The 23,437-nt window shown below is 38.3% G+C and overlaps 1 protein-coding gene across 1 annotated transcript; it reads right to left on the reverse strand.

Moving 5' to 3' along the window:
• Positions 1 to 14,460: 14,460 nt before the first annotated feature.
• Positions 14,461 to 22,261, reverse strand: RAB9B (RAB9B, member RAS oncogene family). Its single transcript, XM_036460776.2, has 3 exons — positions 21,930 to 22,261; positions 16,565 to 16,655; positions 14,461 to 15,193 (listed from the first exon to the last, which is right to left on the reverse strand). Exon 3 carries the CDS (start codon positions 15,151 to 15,153, stop codon positions 14,548 to 14,550), a length of 606 nt encoding a protein of 201 aa, XP_036316669.1. The 5' UTR covers positions 15,154 to 15,193; positions 16,565 to 16,655; positions 21,930 to 22,261; the 3' UTR covers positions 14,461 to 14,547.
• Positions 22,262 to 23,437: the final 1,176 nt, after the last annotated feature.

The following is a 23,437-nucleotide window of genomic DNA, read 5'->3' on the forward strand; positions in this document are numbered from 1 at the left end:
GTGAGGTGTGTTGAAAACAACACTGGACTGAGAAGCAGGAGATGAGAGTTCTAAGGCATGATTTATCACTGGCCAGTTGTGTGTCCTTCAGGAATTTTCTTAACTTCTCTTTTCCCCAGTTTTATTATCTATAAAAAGAAGGGATGGGATCATATTCTTAGTGTTGGTTCCAAATTTGATCTAAAGTATCACACATATGAGAATGATTTCTGCACCTCACCCCTAGCCTGGGATCATCTTCCACTTTTCAAAATTCCTCTAAGAAGCATGTTTGTTTTAAAGAGAGTCTTTGCATCTATTAAATACTGCATTTTTTTTCAACTATGTCTCAACAACCTGTGTTGTGAGGTTTTTTAAATATTTATTAACCTCTGAACACATTCAATATAAGTATTGCAACAATAGTCATGAGAAGAGAAAAAAAATCTACTTTAGAATCTATTTTTATCTTACTGTGAAATAAATACACTAATACTAGATGGGAATAAGCTGATTAATATCATGAAGGAAAGAAAGATTTTATTTCTCATTTACTCTACTCTTGTGCATTTTATTTCTGGTAATCTTAACAATCTGTTAAGAAATACATCATTCAACCTAATTGCCCATCAGCAGATGAGTGGATTAAAAAACTGTGGTACATTCACACAATGGAATACTACTCCGCTATAAAAAAAATAAGGAACTTTTACCATTTGCAACAACTTGGATGGAACTGGAGAGCATTATGTTAAATGAAATAAGTCAGTCGGAAAAAGATAAATATCACATGATTTCACTCATATGTGGGATTTAATGATCAACATAAACTGAGGAACAAGAATAGATCCAGAGAATAATGGCAAGGAAGCAGGGGTTAGAGAGCAACCAAATGACTTATATGCATGCATATTAGCATAACCAATTGACACAGACACTGGGGCGGTGGGGGCTTGCCCAGTGTGGGAATGGCTATGGGAGGGGGTCAATTGTGGAAAAAGGAGACATATGTAAAATTTTAGACAATAAAACAAAATTTAAAAAAAACAGATAGTAGGGGGGTGAGGGCTTGTACTTGGGGGAAGGGGTGGTGGGGGAGAGGTCAATTGGGGGAAAAGTAGACATATGTAAAACTTTAGACAATAAAGATAAAATTAAATGGCCTAATTAGTGGACTAAAAATACAAAAAAAAAAAAAAAAAAAAAGCCCACAACCATCATTTTCTCTATACACAAGCTAAAGTAACTGAAACTCAGGAATCTTACATTACTAGCCTAAGGTAACACACCTATGTAGTGGCAGGACTGGAATTTGAATCTAGGAGATTAAAATGTGTTTATGTTCTCCCATGCAGTGGGCTTTCTTGTTGTTTTGTTGGTGGTCTTTTTTGCTGTGCAGAAGCTCTTTATTTTGATGTAGTCCCATTGTTTATTTTCTCCTTAGCCTCCATTGCCCTAGGAGCTGTGTCTGTAAAGAAATAGCTATGAAATATGTCTGCTATTTTGTTACCTATGGAGTCTTGTAGGATTTTTATGGTTTCCTGTCTTACATTCAAGTCCTTTAGCCATTTTGAGTTTGTTTTTTTTGTGTATGGTGTAAGTTGGCGGCCTAGTTTCTTTTCTTTTCTTTTTCTTTTCTTTTTTTTTTTCTTTTTTTTTTTTTGCATGTATCTGACCAAATTTCCCAGCACCATGTATTAAAGAGACTGTTTTGATTACATTGTATGCTCTTGCCTTCTTTGTCAAATATTAATTGAGCATAATGTCTTGTGTGGATTTCTGGGTTCTCTGTTCTGTTCCATTGATCTATGTGTCTGTTCTAGTGCCAGTAGCAGGCATTTTTGAGAACCATGGCTTGGTAATATAGTTTGATATCTGGTAATGTGATCCCTCCAACTTTGTTCTTCTTTCTCAGAATTGCGTGGCTATTTGTTTTTTTTATTTTATTTTATTCCAGATGAATTTTTGGATAGTTTGTTCTAGATCTTTGAAATATGCCATTGGTATTTTAATGGGTATTGCATTGAATCTGTAGATTGCTTTGGATAGTATGGACATTTTAATGATGTTGATTTTACCAATCCTTGAACATGGTATGTTCTTCCATTTGTTTATGTCTTCCTCTATCTCTTTTCAATGTCCTATAGTTTTCAATGTCCTTAGTTAAGTTTACTCTTAGGTATCTTAATTTTTTTGATGTTATGGTAAATAGGATTGTGGTGTTCTCCCCCCCCCCCCCCCCATTTCTTTTTCTGTAGGTTTATTATTGGTGTATAAAAAGGACATAGATTTCTTGGCATTAATTTTGTATCCTGCTACATTGCCAAATTCATTTATGAGGTCTAGTGGTTTTTTGATGGTATCTTTGGGGTTTTCTATGTATAGTATATTTGCCAATGATATTTACAATAAGGATTTAATCTCCAAAATTTTCATAGAACTCACACAACTTAACAAAAGGAAGATAAACAATCCAATTAAAAAAAGGTTAAAGGATCTAAATAGACACTTTTCGGTAGACATGCAGAAGGCCCAGAGACATGAAAACATGCTCAAAGTCACTTATCATCTGAGAGATGCAAATCAAAACAACAATGAGATACCATCTCACACCTGTCAGAATGGCTATCCTCAACAAAGGACAAGTGCTGGAAAGGATGTGGAGAAAAAGGAAACCTCGTGCACTGCTGGTGGGAATGCATACTGGTGCAGCCACTGTGGAGAACAGTATGGAGTTTCCTTAAAAAAAAACTGAAAATGGAACTCCCATTTGATCCAGTAACCCCACTTCTAGGAATATATCCCAACAAACTAGAAACACGAATCAGAAAAGATATATGCACCCCTATGTTCATAGCAGCACAATTTACAATAGCTAAGATTTGGAAACAGCCTACGTGCTTGTCAGCAGATGACTGGGTTAGAAAACTATGGTACATTTCCACAATGGAATACTATGCCACTATTAAAAAGAAGGAACTTTTACCATTTGCAACAGCCTGGATAGAACTGGAGAGCATTATGCTAAGTGAAATAAGACAGTCAGATAAGGACAAATATCACATTATCTCACTCATATGTGTGATATAATGATCAAAATAAACTGATGAACAAGAATAGATCCAGAGAATAATGGCAAGGGAGGGGGGTTTGAGAGCAACCAAAGGACTTATATGTATGCATATAAGCATAAACAATGGACAGAGACACTGGGGCAGTGGGGGTTTGTCCACGCTGGGAAGGGATAAGGGAGGAGCTCAGTTAGGGTAAAAGAAGACATATGTAAACTTTAGACAATAATAAAATAAAATAAAATAAAATAAAATAAAATAAAATAAAATAAAAATGGGATGAATTTTGGTTTGTTGAGTAAAATATGAAAAGAAAAAAAAAAAAGGTTTTGCTGCCGAAACTGGTTTGGCTCAGTGGATAGAGCATTGGCCTGCAGACTGAAAGGTCCCGGGCTCGATTCCGGTCAAGGGCATGTACCTTGGTTGCGGGCACATCCCCAGTAGGGGTTGTGCAAGAGGCAGTGATCGATGATTCTCTCTCATCGATGTTTCTAACTCTCTATCCCTCTCTCTTCCTCTCTGTAAAAAAAAATCAATTATATATATTTTTTTAAAAAAAAAAGGTTTTGCTAAATACTTTACCTTCATTATTAGCTTATCCTATCTAATAAAAGAGTAATATGCAAAATGAATATTTTGCAAGGAGTGTTGCTGGCCTGCAAACCACCACAGGCTCCTCATCCAGGCTGCCCCATGCCCCAAGGGAATCCACACCCTGATCCAGGACACCCCTCAGGGCAAACCTCTGCCACACCCACAAACCACACCCATCAGCCAATCAGGAGCGAGTATGCAAATTAACCCAACCAAAATGGATGCAGCCACAGAGCAAGCAGGAGGCTTGGGTTTCCCTGGCACACCTTGGCCTGCCCTGGACTAGACTCAAGGCTACACAGTTTCAATTATAGAAGATAAATAAATCCCAACAGAAATGGTGGCAGCCACAGAGCTGGAGAGAGCAGGCAGCTTGGGTTTCCCTGGCGATGAAGGAAGCCAAGCTTTCCACCAGCCCTGGCCTTCTCTGGCTGCCACTCAAGGCTACAAAGTTTCAATTATAGAAGATAAATAAATCCTAGATACCAGAGCCTCCACTTGGGTCACCAAGGGGCGTGGCTGGCCTACAAACCACCATAGGCTCCTCATCCAGGCTACCCCATGCCCCAAGGGAATCCACACCCTGATCCAGGACACCCTTCAGGGCAAATCAGCCAGCCCACACCTGTGCACCTGGCCTTTATCCTATCTAATAAAAGAGTTATATGAAAATTGGTGGTCATTCAACACACAAGATGGCTGCCCCCATGTGATCAAAGATAGCCAGCAGGGGAGGGCAGTTGGGAGGCACCAGGCATGCAAAGGAGGACAGTTGGTGGCATTTAGGGGTGACCAGGCAGGCAGAGGAGGGAAGTTGGGGGTGACCGGGCCTGCAGGGAAGTGCAGTTGGGGGGTGGGGGGGGACCCAGTCCTGCAGGGGAGGCCAGTTAAGGGTGACCAGGCCTGCAGGGGAGGGAAGTTAGGGGCAATCAGGCTGGCAGGGGAGTGTTTAGGGGGCAATCAGGAAGGCAGGCAGGTGAACAGTTGGGAGCCAGCAGTCCTGGATTGTGAGAGGGATGTCCGACTGCCCGTTTAGCCCTGATCTTACTGGGATAGGGCCTAAACGGGCAGTCAGACATCTCTCAAAGGGTCCCAGATTAGAGAGGGTACAGGCTGGGCTGAGGGACACATACCCCCGTGCACAAATTTCTTGCACCAGGCCTCTAGTTTTCATAATAAAAACATGTATCTTATGTTAATTTTACATATAAAAACATATTGAATAGCTGTGGGTTAATTTTTATATTTATTAATTCTAATTTCTCCCTAAGTTCAGCACTATTATTTGTATAACTCTTTGAGATAAAATTAAAAATAAATAAATAAAATGTATGTGTTTATAACATAGCAATATGCTAAATGCCACCAAATTGTACACTTTAAAATGGTTAATGCTATTATGTGAATTTTTTTCTCCAAAGGCAAAACAAAATTAAAAAAAGAATGTGTTTATAATTTGTGTCAATTTCACTAATCACAGTATGGTACACTGGAAAGTACCTAGGACTCAGCTCTCTGAGTAGTCAGCTCCATGACCTTGAACAAGTCAGCTCCCACCTCCAAATATCCATTTTCCTAAATATACAAAAAACAGAGGGGAGATAGACTAAATAGATGATTTTTAGGTGCCTCTTCAGCTCTAAAGGTCTGGAATCTCTTTGTTTCCTCTATGGCAGAACATTCACTGGTCTATATTGCCCTCTTGTGGGAAAGCTGAACTATTACAATCGTTGTATTTGTACAAGATTTCTGAATATTAAAAATAACAACAATAAACACAAATCAAATCATTTATTTGACATAATGCAGGAAAAGAACCTGGATTAATAAATATTTTGCTTTCTATCATTTTTTTTATCATGCTGACACACTTAGACATAATTTCTCAAAGTAAAACATATATATATATAGTCTCAGATGTGGTGAGGAACAAAAAAAAGGTCAAGTAGGCATTTCTCTCTCCCTGACCCTAGTTTTCTATTTTATTAGAACACACCCCTTTCAATAATCTGTCAGTATTATTTATTTATTTATTTTTAAAATTTTAAATTCTTTATTGTTTAAAGTATTACATATGTATGTCTCCTTTTCCCCCCATTGACCTCTCCCCAGAAGTTACCACCCCCCAGCACATGCCCTCACCCCCCTACTGTCTGTGTCCATTGTTATGCTTATATGAATGCATACAAGTCCTTCAGTTGATCATTTACCACTTCCCCCTCTCCTGCCTTCCCTCTGAGGTTGGACAGTCTGTTCGATGCTTCTCTGTCTTTGGATCTATTTTTTTAATTTCTTTATTGATTAAGGAATTACATATGTGTCCTTATTCCCCCCCCTCATTACCTCCCACCTTCCATTCATGCCCCCACACCCCTGTTGTCTGTGTCCATTGATTAGGCTTATGTGCATGCATATAAATCCTTTGGTTCATCTCTCCTCCTTACCCCCACTATCTCCTATCTTCTCTGAGGTTTGACATTTTGATTGATGTTTCTCTGCCTCTAGATCTACTTTTGTTCATCAGTTTATGTTGTTCATTATTTTCCACATTTGAGTGAGATCATGTGATATTTATCTTTCTCTGCCTGGCTTATTTCACTTAACATAATGCTCTCCAGGTTGATCCATGCTGTTGCAAATGGTAAGAGCTCCTTCTTTTTATAGCAGCGTAGTATTCCATTGTGTAGATATACCACAGTTTTTTAATCCACTCATCTGCTCACTTGATAAGGCTTTAATCTCCAAAATTTTTACAGAATTCATTCAACTTAACAAAAGGAAGATAAACCAATAAAAAAAAAAGGGGGGGGGGGAAAGACATAAATAGACACTTCAAAAGAAGACATACATAAGGCCAAGAGACATATGAAAACATACTCAAAGTCACTAATCATCCAAGATATGCAAATCAAAATGACAATGAGGTACCATTGCACACCTGTCAGAATGGCTGTCATCAAGAAATCAACAAAAGACAAGTGCTGGAGAGGATGTGGAGAAAAAGGAATCCTTGTGCACTGCTGGTGGGAATGCAGATTGATACAGCCACTGTAATAAACAGTATGGAGTTACCTCAAAAAATTAAAAATTGAACTCCCATTTGACCCAGTATTCCAGGAATATATCCTAAGAAATCAGGAACACAAATCAGAAAGATATATACACCCCTATGTTCATAGCAGCACAATTTACAATAACTAAGATTTAAAAACAGGCTGTTAGTATTTTTTTTAAGTAGCATAAGCACAGTTAAAAGGGAAGAGATATGGAATAAAATTGCAGAAAACCAGCAATATGAATAAGATCAAAGGTTAATACCCATAATATAAAAAGAATTTGTCGCACTCAATAAGAAACTAAAAGTTTCCCATCACAAATGAGCTAAGTACTAGAATGGGCTATTCAACTCAGGAAACAAAAGGTTAATAAATATATGCACAACTATTCACTCTCAGAGTATAAGAAATGCAAATCAAAATGTGAGCTATATTTTCACCCATCCAATTGGGCAAATGTGGTTAAAAAGTAAGCTAATATTTTATGAGTGATTGATAGGTCTCCTCTTATTCTACTGGTATTGATGTAATTTGGGACAACTTTCTAGAGGGAAATTTGCCAATTATATATTAAAACCCATATTCTTTGACCCATAAATTTTACTTATTTGAAATAAACAGAGATGTGAATTAAGATTAATATTAGGGATATTCACCACAGTTTTATTTTATAAAAAGGAGACCGTTGGAAATCAAATGTCTAGCAATAATTCTTTGATTACATATATTATAGTAAATTTTTCAATAGACTATTATGCAAGCATTAAATATAATTCCTAGAAGAATATATGATGACAGATAAGTCCTATATTATCAAGTGAAAGATTAGAGTCAGTGTGATATAAATTTTGTTATGTAAATATAAAAATACACATTAAAAAGTTATATAAAATTTGGCTGCCTCAGGGTTACAGATGACTTTTATTTTCTTTATCTTGCTTTTCTGTTTCTTTTGTTCCTCATTTTTCTTTACTGTGTGTCTATAACTTTTGTAATCAGAAAAAAACAAACACAAAGTTTTAAAGTATTTACAGGTGACACAGTTTTTCTGTTGGAAACAAATAGAAAAATAGATGATTCAAATGTTACACCAACACTTTTTCATCTATCAGCAGATTCTATATTGAGCAACATGTTAAGGAACACATCCTTGGATGTGTTGTTTCTAAGGCAGCCAAGAAAAGTGAAGGAGAAATGGGAAGAGATAAACTGATCTCTTGTTTCCTCTCAAATACACCACATGATTTGTATTTTTCTCTAATCAGTATATCTAATGTTGAATTCAGAGCTATTTATTTCACTAAAGCAATATTTCTCAATTCATTTTTATTAATCAGTTTAAGCAGAGAAAGTGCAATTTGACATGTTTGGCTAAAATTCAGGATTGCTATAGAGAGACTTATGAATTTACCCATAATTCATAGAGCATAAAAGATATTGACAGCTGGCTAAAAAAATATATATACTTGCACTCTCAAAACCCACCATTTAAAAAGGCACTTAAATATTGAGAGGGCAGGGTGGGGTGAGAGGGTAGGAGGGGTCGGGGGGGATGAGAGGGCAGGGCGGGGCGGGGCCAGCTCCCAGTAACTGGACCCTAGCCCTAACCCAACCAATCAGGTCAGCCAAGGTAGTAGCACCACCCCCCTATAAAACCCATTATATGCTAAGTTCTTTCTCTCTCCCACCATGCCCTTGCCAGTGTAAGTGGGACTGAGCTCGGACTAGTACGAAATAAATACAAGCTTTCTGCAATTGCATCGGATTTGGCTCCCTGGTAGTCTTTTGGGTTTATGACATTTGGGCATTACAATATGGCTGAACCCAAATACTCCATGTTGCTTTGGAGAAGACAAAGAAATTTGCAAAGACACACAGATCACTGCAGTAGTTTTAATATGACTAAAGGTGACAATTCTTTCACATCTTAAGCTGTGAAGACACTTATTCTCACTGGCAAAACGCTAAGTAACCTCTCTCCCCTCGAAAACAAAACAAAACCTCATACAAGCATTATCACCTCCTCTAGCAAAATAAAAGGCAGATCCTTTCTTAACAGTTTTTTATAAATATATCAATAAGGGGATATTTAATACCCTTTATTTAAATATGCATAGTTTCTATTATTATCCATTTTTTTAAGAGAAAGAAATAAAGAATGAGGGCTTTATTTGTGATGGTAAATATAGGAAATTAAAGACAGATAAAAGGTAACTGTGAGGTGATGCCTATGTTAATTAGCTTGATTGTGGTAATTATTTCACAGTATTTACATATATCAAATCATCAAGTTGAACACCTTAAATAAATTCAGTATTATTTGTCAATTATACCTCAATAAAGGCAAAAGGAAGAAAGAGACCAATCTGGAAAAACTCATGCATATATGTTAACATTTTACCAAAAGGTATATCACAGTTTACCTGCCCTATAATCAAGATTAAGAGAAGCACTCTGCTGTAATAAATCCTACATCTCTTTAGCAAAAAGAGAAAAAATTGAAATTATTACCTGGATCACTGGAGTAAAAAAAAACTGTTGCAGTTAAGACTACTGCAGGTTGTTAAAATGGAAGTAGAGATGCCCATACCAACTCCTATACTGAAATTTCTAAAATTGATGCCTCAAATTTCCAGTGTTTTAAAATTTACATTACAGAGTTGAAGGAAAACCACTTATTCCACACCCTCCAGTTTCTGGAAGGATCATAGGCAAACTATTTCTTAAAAAATGAGGATCTATTCTATTTCTTAAGACACCAAGAGCAGATTTCCCACTGGGCTATCAATCAGGCAGAAAAATAGCAAAGATAGAAAGCTAGTTTTCTGATTTTAAAATATCAGTTTGGAATGAGCAAATCCTTTTTTAAGAGGCTTAAAACTATATATCTTCTATAGATTAAAAGTTGCATCATTATCCTAACTAATAAAGAGGGAAAATGCTAATTGACCCTCACACCATCACAAAGTTGGTGGTGCTAACGAAAAAAACCATTGAAACCTGTAAAGAATTTTTTTGTGAGTTTATTTGAGCCTTACTGTCGACATATGCTGGGAAGCAGAACCTCAATGGATTGAGATAATGCTCCAGAGAATGGCAGGTTACATTTCTATATTTATACATTGCAATCAAAGGAAAGGGACGTAGGTTAGTTACATGAAATTCATTGGTGATAGATTAGGGAGGTGGGACAAAGCGAAGGTGGGGGGGAAGAGAAACCTCTGGGATAGGGTAAAAGGTTAAATGATGGACATGAGCTTCTTTTACGGAGATGGATACAGGATACTGTAATGTAATTAACAGTTGACAATTAACTTGATAACAATAACAATGAGGGAGTGTCTCAAGGCCATTTGTTGTGCCCTGAGGGGTCTGGAGTAAAAAGGAGTTACCTAGACATCTCACAATATGTTATCTCAGGTTCTAGAAGGCAGACAGGCTCAGTAAAAGATCAAAGTTGATCTTTGTTAGGTGAAATATCTGGGACATGACTACCTACTATAACCTGTTAAATATTTAATTTTCAAACCATCTTTTGTGGTTATCTTAGGTCTCTGGGTTTGCAAGACTGCCACACAGGCCTTCCCTGAGCTTGTCAAGTTAGCATGTGGCTCTTTTCTTTCACAGTGGAGCCCAGTTCCCTCAGCCCCACCAGAGTCCCACAGTGCTTTCAGCTCAGACTGCAGGGAGGTTGGGGAGGAAGGGAGCAGTTAGGGCTGGACCTGCCCTCAGGCCCCCAACTTTCCAGGGCTGGTCCAAAGCACAGACAAGCCTCAGATAGTGGCTGCTCAGCCGCCCAGGGCCGCCCAAGGCTCAGGTAACCAGGGCTGGCCAAGGTTTGTGCTGCTTGCAGTGGCAGCAGCAAAGGTGTGATGGGGGCATCATCTTTCCCTTATTGCCAGGTTATCTTACGCCCCTGAGGGCTCCTGGACTGTGAGAGGGGGCAGGCCTGGTTGAGGGACACCCCCTCCAGTACATTAATTTTCATCCACCAGGCCTCTAGTAACCTAATAAAAAAGATTTTAGGTGCTTTATTTGAAGCAGAGTCTGATAATCTGTAAAATGATTATTCTCAGAGATACACTACAGGTGGCAAAAAAAGAAAAAAAAATCTGCTCCCACAGGCAAAAGTAGAATGAGGAGAAAAGATGGCTAAAGCTGAGAGAGATGGAATAACTAAAATGAAATTATGTGCTGTGGAGGTACTTGAGTGCATAATTTTAAAGTTGCCACCATATACATTCAAACCAGTTGATGCTAATCTTTAAATTCCAATATATGGAAACAAGAGAACAGAATAGTTAACAAAATTATTCTGTTTTTCTGATTTATTTCACCTGTATTTTCATGTTTCCTAAAATCTGGACAGCATACCAGTCAAGAAAATAAAAGGAATATGTATATTCTGTGGTACTTTAGCATTTGGTTTAAATTATAATGAAGACATAAGAGGAGAGTCAAGATACAATTTCCAGTCCCAACACTCTTCATACATTAAAAAGTAGCATAAAATAAAAGGAACTTCCCCACCTTAATATTTTTTAGTTTATTTTCCAATCAATAGAAGAGTATCTGTATGATTTCTAGGTAGTAGCTGCTCGGAGTACCATGTGAAAAAATGATCCACAGGCCACATGCAATGCAGCCTGAAAGAGTGACTTGATTAATAAGTACTGTCTGTCACACCCACCAGTCACTCAAAAAGAGAAAAAGGAAAGAAGCACAAGCATTGTATACAGGTTATTAAAAAAGCACTTTTTATTTACTTTATAACACAGATGACTTTTTACAGTTGAAACAAAAGATCTGATACACAATTTTGAGTTTTTAGCAGCACCTGCAACAAGAGAATTGTGGAATACCTCAGGATAAAGTAGAGATGGCTGAGGCAGGCACAAATTAACCTGAAATTTATCAATCCACTGAAGACATATGGAATCTGAGACCCCCTGATATTAGTCTAATACATGAAAATACAAAATAAATATTCTGTATGACATTCTAATGAACCATTGAAAAACAGTATAGTTTCAATTAGAAATAGGTTATTCAAAAATTTGGTGTTCATGAAAAAAAAAAACTGCTGAAAATACTGCACTGCACATTCAGGTACACAATTTCTAAGCCTATATGCACAGTACCCAGGACTCTCAGATCTCAGCTTTTGGTGTTTTTAAATCTTATTCAAATTATACATCAACACCTCACTGAGTATTGCTCACTAAAATGCCACTGTTTTTTGTCACTTTATGTTAAATGTTTTTAAAACATATTGTGTAGTGATTTGGCAGAAAAAAAGTTGGCATGGCTAAGAGGAAAGGGGCTTTAGCTAACCTGCCAATAAAATCAACACTTGTGTTGAATGGACAGGAGACCTATGAATGGGATATCCACGCAATTTTTTTTTACTTAAATGACCACATTCCATTCTGATAGAGACAAGTACTTTTGTGAGTGAATGAAGGTCTTTATGAAGGCCTGAGATCTACAAATAGAAACTATTTTAAGCAGAGTGCAAGTAGAAAGAGAAGGCCCCAGGTCTCATGCACTTTAAAACAGTTAGCATTTAACAGCTCTGATGTACAGATTTTCACCTTAACATGATTGTAGCAAAATTATCATAGAATTTGGAAACCAGTGTGGCCTCCTATAGGCATAGTCAGTATAGGGACCAATTCTTATGACCTATAGGGTCCCAGTTCTGTCTTTGACTCTGGCATAAAAGTTAGTTTGCCAATAGGGTCAGGACTATATTTAAATTGGAAATATTGAGTATAACTGGGTTGAAATGCCATCTTCAATTTGTCTAGGTGGCCAAAAAGTCCCAGAGCTCTTAAAGCACATAAGGTCTTATGTGTAAGGCCGATTCCATATGTGACTACAATTGAAAGTTCTAAGCTATATTCTTGTGAAAGCTCCCACCCCCTCCTTGGCCCAGGTCCCTTTTGGGGGTCATTTATAATTGTTCATCACTAACTCGGGTCACTATTTTTATCATAGGTGTTTAAAAAGTGCAGATAAAAAGCTATGCCAGACAAACAAGTCAACCAACAAGAACCAGAATGCATATACCGGTAAATAGCTGACAGTCATAGTAATCAAATTTTGACAACCAATGTTGTATTTTAATATCTTATCTTCAGGACATTTATATCTGGGCACACAATGATTACTCAGATTTCAAGAAATTTTCCTGCCATACTACAAAAGCAAAAGATAGAGCTATGTAGTTACTGTTAAATGCTTGATCCCAGAATAGTTTGAGCATTTTTAAAAGTCCCTCTCCATAGTGTTAGCTATTGTCTTAAGATACATCTAATTATAACATGGCACTGAAATGTAGTTTGTAGCTTATAGGTTTATAGTACTTAGAGCTGGAAGGGACCTGAAAAGAAACATTCAGCCAGTACAGAAATCCTTTTTTATGGTATTTTAACAGATGGTCATCAAGCATCTACTTGAATATTTTTACTAGAAAGTTTGCTATTAAGGCAGTCCATTCCAATGTTGGACAATTCTAATTATGAGAAATTAATTCTAATTCTGAGTTAAAGTCTGCTCTCTTGTCACTTTTAATATCCTAGTTTGGCTAGCTGAATATACAGTACAACATACAAACAAAACAAAACAAACAGCAAAAACAAACAAACACACACACAAAAAACAACAACAACAACACACACACACACACACCCTGTTTCTTCTTATACAATAAATATTGGAGTTAAGGAACCTTGTGAGAAAAGCCCATTATCCCCCACTCTTTTCTGAAGGCTTCTCTGAGAGCACAGCATGATGGACCAAATGACCATCAAAATTATGAGCAGAGAGCACTGCATCCAAAGCCATATACCAAGCAGCATCGCTAAAGTGATCAGAGGTTGGCAGAGAAGAAACATGCCTAGGCAGCAAAAGTAGACTTATGAAGTAAAAGCAGACCAACCATTTATTTGCAAGAGTGGTTGGCATATTTAAGCATAACACATTCTCTATTACCCTGTTACTTCAAACACAAGGAGTATAATCAATTTCCAGTGTCATCAGTGTATCTCTTATTGAGATGGTATATTTTGAAAAGCTCAAATGGCAGCAAAGCATACATAAAGGTTTAAACAAGGCAGTATACATCATTATACTTTTGTATTCCTAGTAATTGCAATGTCTTTAAAATTCAAGCTTAGGAAATCCTTGTTTAAATTACTATTTTACTGTAATAAAGTTCAGAGTATTATTTCCCTCTTTTGGCAGACACGTCGAAACTGCTTGGCAAAAGTTGGTGGTGATATTTGTTAGCTGATTAATGGACACTGGCAGGGGTCCTCAAACTTTTAAAAGTGGGGGCCAGATCACGGTCCCTCAGAGAGCTGGAGGGCCGGACTATATGAACTACTAATTCCTACTGTAACACCTCGGCTGCGCTCACTGCCCAAAAAACCTGGCGGGCCGGATCAGACTCCTCTGCGGGCCGCATGTGGCTCACGGGCCGTAGTTTGAAGACGCCTGCAAGGGATAGCTAGAGCTCTTTAATTCCTTCATGCAGCTGGGTTCTAAGTTTAAACTATGATTTGAAAAAAAAAATACTTAAGTCTCTCAGGACTAAAGTTTTCTGAAATGTCCTGATGCACACAAGAAGGAAATAGCAGAAATCACGCAAAATACACTTGACTTGATAAAGCACTTTTAAAAAGTTGCTCTACAACTTCAGTGTGAAAGGCTCTAATTAACAATTACAACCTTATCTCTTACCCTTTCTTTTTGTGTGTGTGTGTACAGTTTTAGAGGGGCACAGTTATTCTTACACTATCGACTGACCAATTTGGGGTACACCTTTAAAAGGCTTCTTACTTTTAACAACATGAAGATCCTGCTTTGGAACCACCATTCAAGTCAATTGTGTGACCTAGCATGCAATGCTCCAACTGTTCCTCTACAGCCAACACCTGCCTGACAGCTTCTTCAAAGGCCACTGTCACATTAGTATCATCTTTGGCACTTGTCTCTAGATAAGGGTATTCTCCATTCTCTATGCACCAGGCTTGTGCCTCCTCAGTAGTCACTTGCCTATCCTCTTTGTCTACCTTGTTACCCAGAACTACAAAGGGGAAGTGCTCAGGGTCTTTCACATCTGCATAGTAGATGAATTCTTTCTGCCAGTTACCAAGGTTCTCAAAGCTCTGTCGGTCGTCCACACTGAAGGTCAAGAGGCAGCAGTCTGCTCCCCTGTAGAAGGGTGTTCTAAGGCTCTTGAAACGTTCCTGCCCTGCAGTGTCCCAGATCTGGAGAGTTACAAAACGTCCATCTACCTCCAGATCTCGATTTAAGAACTCTACCCCTATGGTGTGAAAAGCCTGGGAGTCGAATTTATTCGTTACATAACGGTTCATAAGCGAGCTTTTCCCAACTCCACCATCACCCAAGAGAATGACCTTTAAGAGCAGGGATTTACCACTCATTGTTGCAGCACCAAATGGGGAAGTTTCTAACCAAGATAATCTGAAAAGAAAATAAAAAATAAGAGGGAAGACAGTTAAACTTGAAATGGAAATCAACTTCATAATACATTTCTCTGAATTGTGGAGCCTTCTAATTCATGCTCATTAACTGATATAGTTTAGCAGAAGGAATAAAACTCTTTTTGCATGAGGAAGAAAATAGGTCTTGATGGTCTGAGGTCTATTGACTCTGCCAGGAATGGATGAATGCCATGGGTAAGTGGACTAGCAAATGGTGCTACAATTTGGTTCAGTTCTGACCCTGTTCTCTCTTAGATGAGAAAACCTAGAGCAGGAATGCCATTAAAATGTGTAACCATATTAGCTTCAGATTTTGACAGTTCTAAACAGGCAAATAGTATAAAATTAAATTGGAGTTTGAAGTCTGTTCATGATGTACTGAGGAGAGAAGGCTGCATAAGTTAGAATTCTGTCAGTAGAGGTTTAGGTTAGAATTAGACCAAACTTGGAAGAGAGAAAAAGGTAAAGTTTCTTCTGGCATTTGCCTCATTATACTTGCATTAATATGGATGCCCTCACAAGTAAAGGATCATCCATAATATTTTCTTCATGGAAGAGTAGCAATTAAGTTGGTGACAGTTGACTGGTACCAATATAATAGCTGTCACTCAGGAATAATATCTAGAATAGCTTATTAATTTTTAGTTTACTAGTAGGTTCTAATTCCATACTAGCACTAAAGAAACATATTGTAACCTCTAAAGTATTAATAATTATACTGAATTCTTTTGTTACCTCCATAACATGTCTATACATGAAATACCTAGACTGCATCTTAAAAGAAAAAGATCAGCCCTAGCCGGTTTGGCTCAGTGGATAGAGCATTGGCCTGGGGACTGAAGGGTCCCAGGTTCAATTCCAGTCAAGGGTACCTTGGTTGCAGGCACATCCCCAGTAGGGGGTGTGCAGGAGGCAGCTGATTGATGCTTCTCTCTCATGGATGTTTCTGACTCTCTATCCTTGTCCCTTCTTCTCTGTAAAAAAAAAAAAAAATCAATAAAATGTATGTAAAAAAAAAGATAAAAGATCAAATACTACCTTGTACTAGATTCTGTTAGGCTGTTTCATATCAGCTCCATTGTGGAAACTCAACAATGATGATGTTGAGTGTTATTTATGCATGAGACCCAAAGAGATGAAAAGTAATCACTAATCAAACAGCACATGCAAAAGTGTTTCTGGAGTCAAATACATTTGAAATGTAATTTTAATAACCCTTAGTAGTCCTTAAAATTATATTGTATTAATCATGTGTATTAATCATATATTTTTCTAAAGTCATTTTTAGGAAATCCAATGAAAAACATATAAAATATATATCTATACAGTTGAGTATAAAATATAAACCTACCCAGTTGGGTCTTTGTCACAATCTTGTCTTTTTCTTGGTGTTTTTTGTTGTTGTTGTTGTTGTTTGTTTGTTTGTTTTCTGTTCTAGGATTCTAAAAAACAAATTGGGAAACATTATATTTTTTAATCTATAATAAAAAATATGTACTATACTCAAGTCGTGAAAACAACAGACCAACCTCAAGCTACCTAGAGAGAATGCTTTTCATAAATATACTTGAGTGTAAAATGCTATAAATGTTTAATATGGACAAATAATTTTATTGCAAGAACTTAAACTTGTCCTAATTTGAGTGTACTTTATGTAATTTTTAAACTTTTATATTGTATTTCTATTGAACTCTCCATTCAAAGTATATCAAAGAAAGTAAGTGATATTCACAGTAGAAGATATTTGGGAAAGGGAAAGCACAGAGAAAGCTAAGATATGCTGAGATTCTATGTCAGAGATGAAACTCCTTCCCTTTACACCTATCAATGTTCCCATCTCCAAGAATTTTCTAGCACACTCAGCAATCTTCCTTGAGTTTGTCTCTGCATTTGATTTAACAAGATCAGAGAAGAAAAGTTTATGTTTGAGGATACCCTATTTATAATATGTTCTATTGGCTAATTATTTTACTCATTAATTTTGATCATCTGTCTTGAACACAAGTTTTAGTACTTAACCGGCTTTATTAAATTCAAACACAACTTCATTTAACATCTTAGTTAATTATGGCAAGAATCATACTTAATCATCACAAGAATACTGGTCTAAACAGCATGGGATGGTCACAGAGGAAGGGGTGGGGGGTGGGTGGAGGTGGGCAAAGGGGGGGGGAATGGGGGACATCTGTAATGTCAACAATAAAAAAAAAGTAAAAAAAAAAAAAAAAAAAAGAATACTGGTCACCCAGCCAGCTTGGTTTAGTGGTTGAGCAATGACCAGGAGGTCATAGTTCAATTCCTGGTCAGGGCACATGCTCAGGTTGTGGGCTTGACCACCAGTGTGGAGCATACAGGAGGTAGCCAATCAATGATTCTCTCTTACCATTAATGTTTCTCTCTCTCTCTCTCTCTCTCTCTCTCTCTCTCTCTCTCTCTCTCTCTCTCTCTCTCCCCCTTTCTCTTCCTCTCTGAAATCAATAATATATATATTTAAAAGTATACTCATCTAAAAAAGAAAAACAGTCCTTAGAAATTTGTTGAGTATTCTTTCATAGTGAGGAATAAAGAAACGTTAAAAAAACAATCTCTCTTGCTTAAATAATCTCATGTAATTTTTAAAATTTATTTTTATTGTTGAGAGTATTATAGATGTCCTCCATCCCCCCTGCCCCTTTACTCCCCGCCACCCAGCTTCCTCCCACACTCCAGGCCTTCACTGCACTATTATCTGTGTCCATGGGCTACGCATATATGCATATAAGTTCTCTTCCTGCCCTCCCTTCCTTCTAAGATCTGTAAATCTGTTCCATGCTTCCAAGTCTCTGGACCTATTTTGTTCATCATGTTATTTTCTTCAAATATAAATAAAGAATATTATAAGAGATTTATTAGAAATATAAATTAGTAATTATGGATTTAAATAATGTCTTTTAAATTGATAGGCTTTGTCCTTCTTCTTGGTCTATATTTATTAATATTCTAAAGAATTCTCAAGTTTACCACAATTCTTTATTTTTTTTGTCCTCAGACTGCTATCTTTGGCACTAGCTCAAGTAACAAACATTTCTTTAAAGGATGATGAAACAAGTGTTAGTACACCTCTTTATTTTTAATACTTGTCTGTGGGATAACTTTCAGAACAGAACTCTTGAACTCTCACTTAAAATACAATAGTAACAGAAGGAAGAGAAAACTTGAGCACAATACTGGTAGTATTAAGGGCTTCTTTAAGTATCTAGCAAACAGATGTTCATATCATTCAATGACTTACTAACTCTACTTTCCTGACTGTGGATATAGCAAATGAAGGACTGAGTGCATATGGAAACCAAATACTCAGCTCCAGGAATAATGATGAAGTATTAATAACTATCTGAGATAATGCTACAGTTGCTTGTGCATTCCATATTTGGTCATGTGCACACATAACTTCTAGGTACATAGGGAGGAAAAACAATGTGGTTCAGTGTCAAGTGCACTGGGCTGGCAGCAATCGGGAGATAAGAGTCTTCATCACTGCTTTCTCATTAATTTATTTTATAAAATTGGACAGGTCACTTAATCTTGCTGTGTTTTAATATTGTCCTTTATAAAAACAGAACTGATAATACCTGTCCTACTTAACTCATAAGGATTCAGTGTATATGTGTGGTTAGGATGAATAACTTATGAAGCCTGCAAAGATATGTATGCATTTATTGAAATTTTTGGTTTGAAGTGTTTGTTCCTCTCGCTCCTCCACTTCCTTTCACTCACTACTGGGAGCCTTATGACTCAGTATTAACCCTTCTCAAAAGGGCCTGCCAGTAGGAATATAGCAATTCTTCCTTTTCTTTGTCTTCCATATTTGAGAATGTCTTGTTTCCTAATAATTTTGAGCATCTGCATATACCACAGAATCTCAGTGTGGAGGGACCTTAAGGGTCTTCTGGTCCAATCCTGCTACTGCTGCTTGAGAAAGCATTTGAGTGCCTATGGGTGCTGTTTCCCTACTAAGGTGACCCTCTATGTACCTCTGCTGTCTCCAACTCTTGTTTGTTTGCTGGAAGTAGAGATTAATACTGTTCAGTTAAGGCTTGTCTTCTTGCCTTCAGTCACTAAATCCTGCTGATTTTTAATTGAAATATTCTTTTCTGATCCTCTGCTATCATCCTCATTTGGCCCACATCTTCTTGTATCTAGTCTATTATGAAAGCTTCCCTGCTGTTCTCTCTCTCTTGCCTCTGGTTTCTCCTTACCTCATCTACTTTGCAAAGCTTAGTCACTTGAGCACTCACTGTTGGACATGCATACATGTTTAGGTGAGGTCTTACCCTCGAGGAGTTTACAAATTAACATATAAGCTTCAGATCTCATGTTTTACAGTTGAAACAGTAGCATTGTACCACCTTATTTTGTTACCAAAACCGTTTTTACAAGTATGTCTTTCTGACACAACCAAATTTTAAATTCCCAGATAGTAAGACCCTTGTTTGTATGTCTTTGAAGACACTTGAACATGCAGCACCAGGGTCCCCATATGGCTAATCAATAAATATTTGTTCATTAATTAACTTTAAGTAGGTGCCAAAAATTAATGCCTCTAACTTTATGCCAAGGTACTATAGAGTCACAATTCCGTAAGAAATAACACCAAATACTATTATTTATAAGGTGACTAAAGAGCAGAAGTTATGGTCTTATAGGGGTCACTTTCTAAATGGAATTTAACCGGAATTCCCCCTGTTGAAAGTTGATTGAAATACTCAAGTTTCCCTCCCCACCCCTCCCCTCACATTTTAAAAATAAGCCTACAGATATCTCCATTCCCATAAAAAACAAGAGGAGAATAATTATCTTCATGTTTTCAGTGGTTGCTGGCCTCCCCACTATCATCATCATCACACTGAAAATGAATGTGATCTTCTTTATTAGATTGTTATCTTTTTTCAAGGTTTGATTTAAATTTGGCATATTCTGGGGAGGAAAAAATTGATTTGCTCCCCCAGAATATGCCAAATTTAAAACAAACCCTGAAAAAAGATAACAATGTATGCAAGAGAACCCTTTGGTAACTCTAAGTACATTTAATAGGTAAGTCAAATCCCTTATACATGGCTTATGGATCCCATATCAGGTTAGAATTTGGACTAAAATGTTTATTCTGATTTTTATCCTATTCAGAGAAATATCTGGCTTTAACAGAGCAACTATCCTAGAAATGCAATTCTCCTTTCCTATCCCAAGGCCCCAAATAGATTAACAAGCATTCTCTAAGGATAACTTATTCACTTTTTTTTTCAATCAGGGTATACATATTAGAGTCTAAGACTTAGTAAGGTCAATTAGGAATTCATATAACAGATACTTGACAGCTTTCTTTGCTTTTCAACATACTTGGAACCTTCTGAATATGCTGTGCTGGCACCCACTGATTGGATTTAGTTGGGAGTGGGAATGGAGATGAGGGAGGAGGGAGTACAATCATGAGAAAGATGTTGAAGCTTTGAAAATAGTAGATTTTAGTGTGATGATGGAGAGAAGAGTGATAGAAATGCAAATTGGCAAGTCAATTCAGTTGCTAATTATGCTCAAATCCATAATGCAGATTGGAAGCAAGTCTTGAGAGGGATTGTACTGCATGGTTGGGAGGTAGGGGAAGAGCAGCAGGGGAGAGCTAAGCAGTGGGTGAGAGAGGAACTGGCTGCAATCTACACAGGAGAGGAGTCATAGTTGGGGCTGTAGGGAAAGCCCATCTTGTGGTGATATACTGGTTGAGGCTACTCAACTCACTGTTGATTCCTGGCACAATATTTGTTAATACTGCACTGAAGAACCGGGAGATGCTTTCTTTAATCTATGTGAAAATCAATACAAGTAAGAAATGACAAAATATTTGAGTTCCTCCACCTCAAATGGTGTAGGTTATTTCCAATTCAACCTGATGCTTAGTGGTGGTGGTGGGGTTCCTAGCAGGTAAACCCTCTGACGTGTACACTGGATTCATTTTGTAGAGCTAACAAGTTATCAGCTACATCCAGGCTCTGAGTCCAAGAGTCACAGTCGCCATGCCGCTGAAATGCTATTCTCACATTTATGTCCATGTTTAGATCTTATAAGCATCTAGAAGGAACCAATGTGGAATTTCACCTCTAACCTTTTATTCCTCAGGATGACAGCTCCGTGGCTATGAGCCTGAAGGCACACTAGATAGCAATTTGGCACTGTCTCCAGGCCACTTCCTAAGTAGACTAGTTTAGAGACAAATAGGTAAGGTTTGGGTAAGTGATCAAGGTACCAGGAGAAGCTTCTTTAGGAGACCTGGAATGTTGTCATCTCTAGGACGGGGCATTGCTAGCATTGGGGATCTAAAAATGGAGATGCCATGCATAATTTCAGCTACCTCGGACCCAGGTCCTCTCATCTCACCCCCAGCTCTTAGAACCAGAGACCGTGGTGCATGCGCACTGAGCCACACCCGTTCCCCAAGGAGTCCTACCCCTCCCTGCCTGGCTCTGGCAGCCGCTTGGATTACTCAGCAAAGACCACCTCCCCCAACAGTCACCTATCCCCCAACTGCGATCCCTGCACTGCCGAAGTCCCTTTCCAAAAAGGTGCGAGTGCCCTCGGAAATCACCAAGACCTCCCTTTATCCATCTTTCTCCAAACACCCAACCTCCGGGCCTCTGGGGTCCCGGCTATTGGCCTTGCTCCCTGCCCACGCACAATCACCTTACCCGACACAATGGGACAGAGATAGCAGAGAGCCACGGGCACCAGGAAGTCAGCTCTGGGAGCCGGCCGCCCTGCTCCTCAGCAACACTATCACAGCTCCTACGGCCTCCAGGTCCTCAGTGGGGCAGCAAGTGCAGCTTGGACCTCCGTAGCCTGACAGCAGCTGCTCGCACCGCCCGCCGTTACTGCCGCGCAGCGTCTGGAGCCGGCGCCTGAGAGGGGAGGGGGAGGGGCCCGTGCCGCCTCCTCCTCTAGCCCCTTTCTTGTGCTGGGAATCTGGCTGCCTCTGGCCCTCGCAGGTCCAGAGCGCACCCTGTGAAGCTCGGTTTTCTTTGGTGTTCAGTGGCCAACCCAGGTCTCCCTTGTCCTCCTCCCCTCCGCTCAGTAGGCACAGAGACAATGGACAGTCAAATATTGCTCTCCCATTGGCTCCTCTGCAGCTGGGTTCCACAGTCCCATTTCCCGTAATTACCCTTTGACCTACCTCATTTACCTTACAGCTAAACCCTCTAGTTTTAACAAAAGGATAGCACATATATTCTCCTGTTTCAAACAGCGCAGGGAAATATATTACTAGGAAATACATTACACAACACATTACTAAGTCCTCTAGCTGACTACTGCTCATGAAATTCTCATGGCAATCCAAAAAGAAAGATTCACATCTGTAGCTCAGGCATAGAAGGCACACCATCCTTTATCCTTACCAGTTAACAAGAGGGACATACAGAAAGCATTGCTAGAAGTTTCAGGAAATGTTGCTGAGGTAGAATGAAATATTCCAGTTGTACCCAGCTTCTTTTTGTTGTCTCCTCTAGCCTTCTGATACCTCCAACTTTGTGGTTTATTCTTTCCTGTTATGAGCTCCTGGGGTTATTTAGCCCATATTCCATCTCTCTGTCAGGTAGATCCACTGATGTCTGAGAAACTGTGCCTGTAATGCACTGCCCCTCACTCACCATGGACCTCCTGAAGGTCCTCACAATAACCTCCCTCCATCTAGGCCAGTCTCACTCTACTTCTTCACAAGTGAACTATTTAGTCAATCCCACATGGGCCAGTTAAAATGTCACTTTCTCAGAGTAACATTTCTAAATAACCCTAGAATGTAAAGACTGCCTTCTCTTGCAGACTCCTGTAGACTGCTGTGCTTTTTCTTCATAATACTTATCTGTTAATGATTAGGTATTTAAATATTATTATTTTGATTGACACCTGTCTTCTTCCAGCAAACTATATTGCATTATAAAGTCAAGGATTGGGATTGTCTAGATTCACCATCATATCCCCAGGCCCTAGGGCAATGCTTGTTAGATAGGACATGCTCAGAAAATATTTGTTGAATACGAATGTCTATCATAGCATCAATAAGTATTGTTCTCTAAAAATAAAATTAAGAGATCTAACTTAATCCCTTTTGCTCCTACTTAAACCACTTCTTCCCCTCTCCTCCAAACACACTAAAACTCTCTTCTGATGGAGGGGGAAGATACACATAGTCCTCAATATC

This window comes from Pipistrellus kuhlii, unplaced genomic scaffold, assembly GCF_014108245.1.
Source record: "Pipistrellus kuhlii isolate mPipKuh1 unplaced genomic scaffold, mPipKuh1.p scaffold_m20_p_33, whole genome shotgun sequence".
Taxonomy (NCBI): domain Eukaryota; kingdom Metazoa; phylum Chordata; class Mammalia; order Chiroptera; family Vespertilionidae; genus Pipistrellus; species Pipistrellus kuhlii.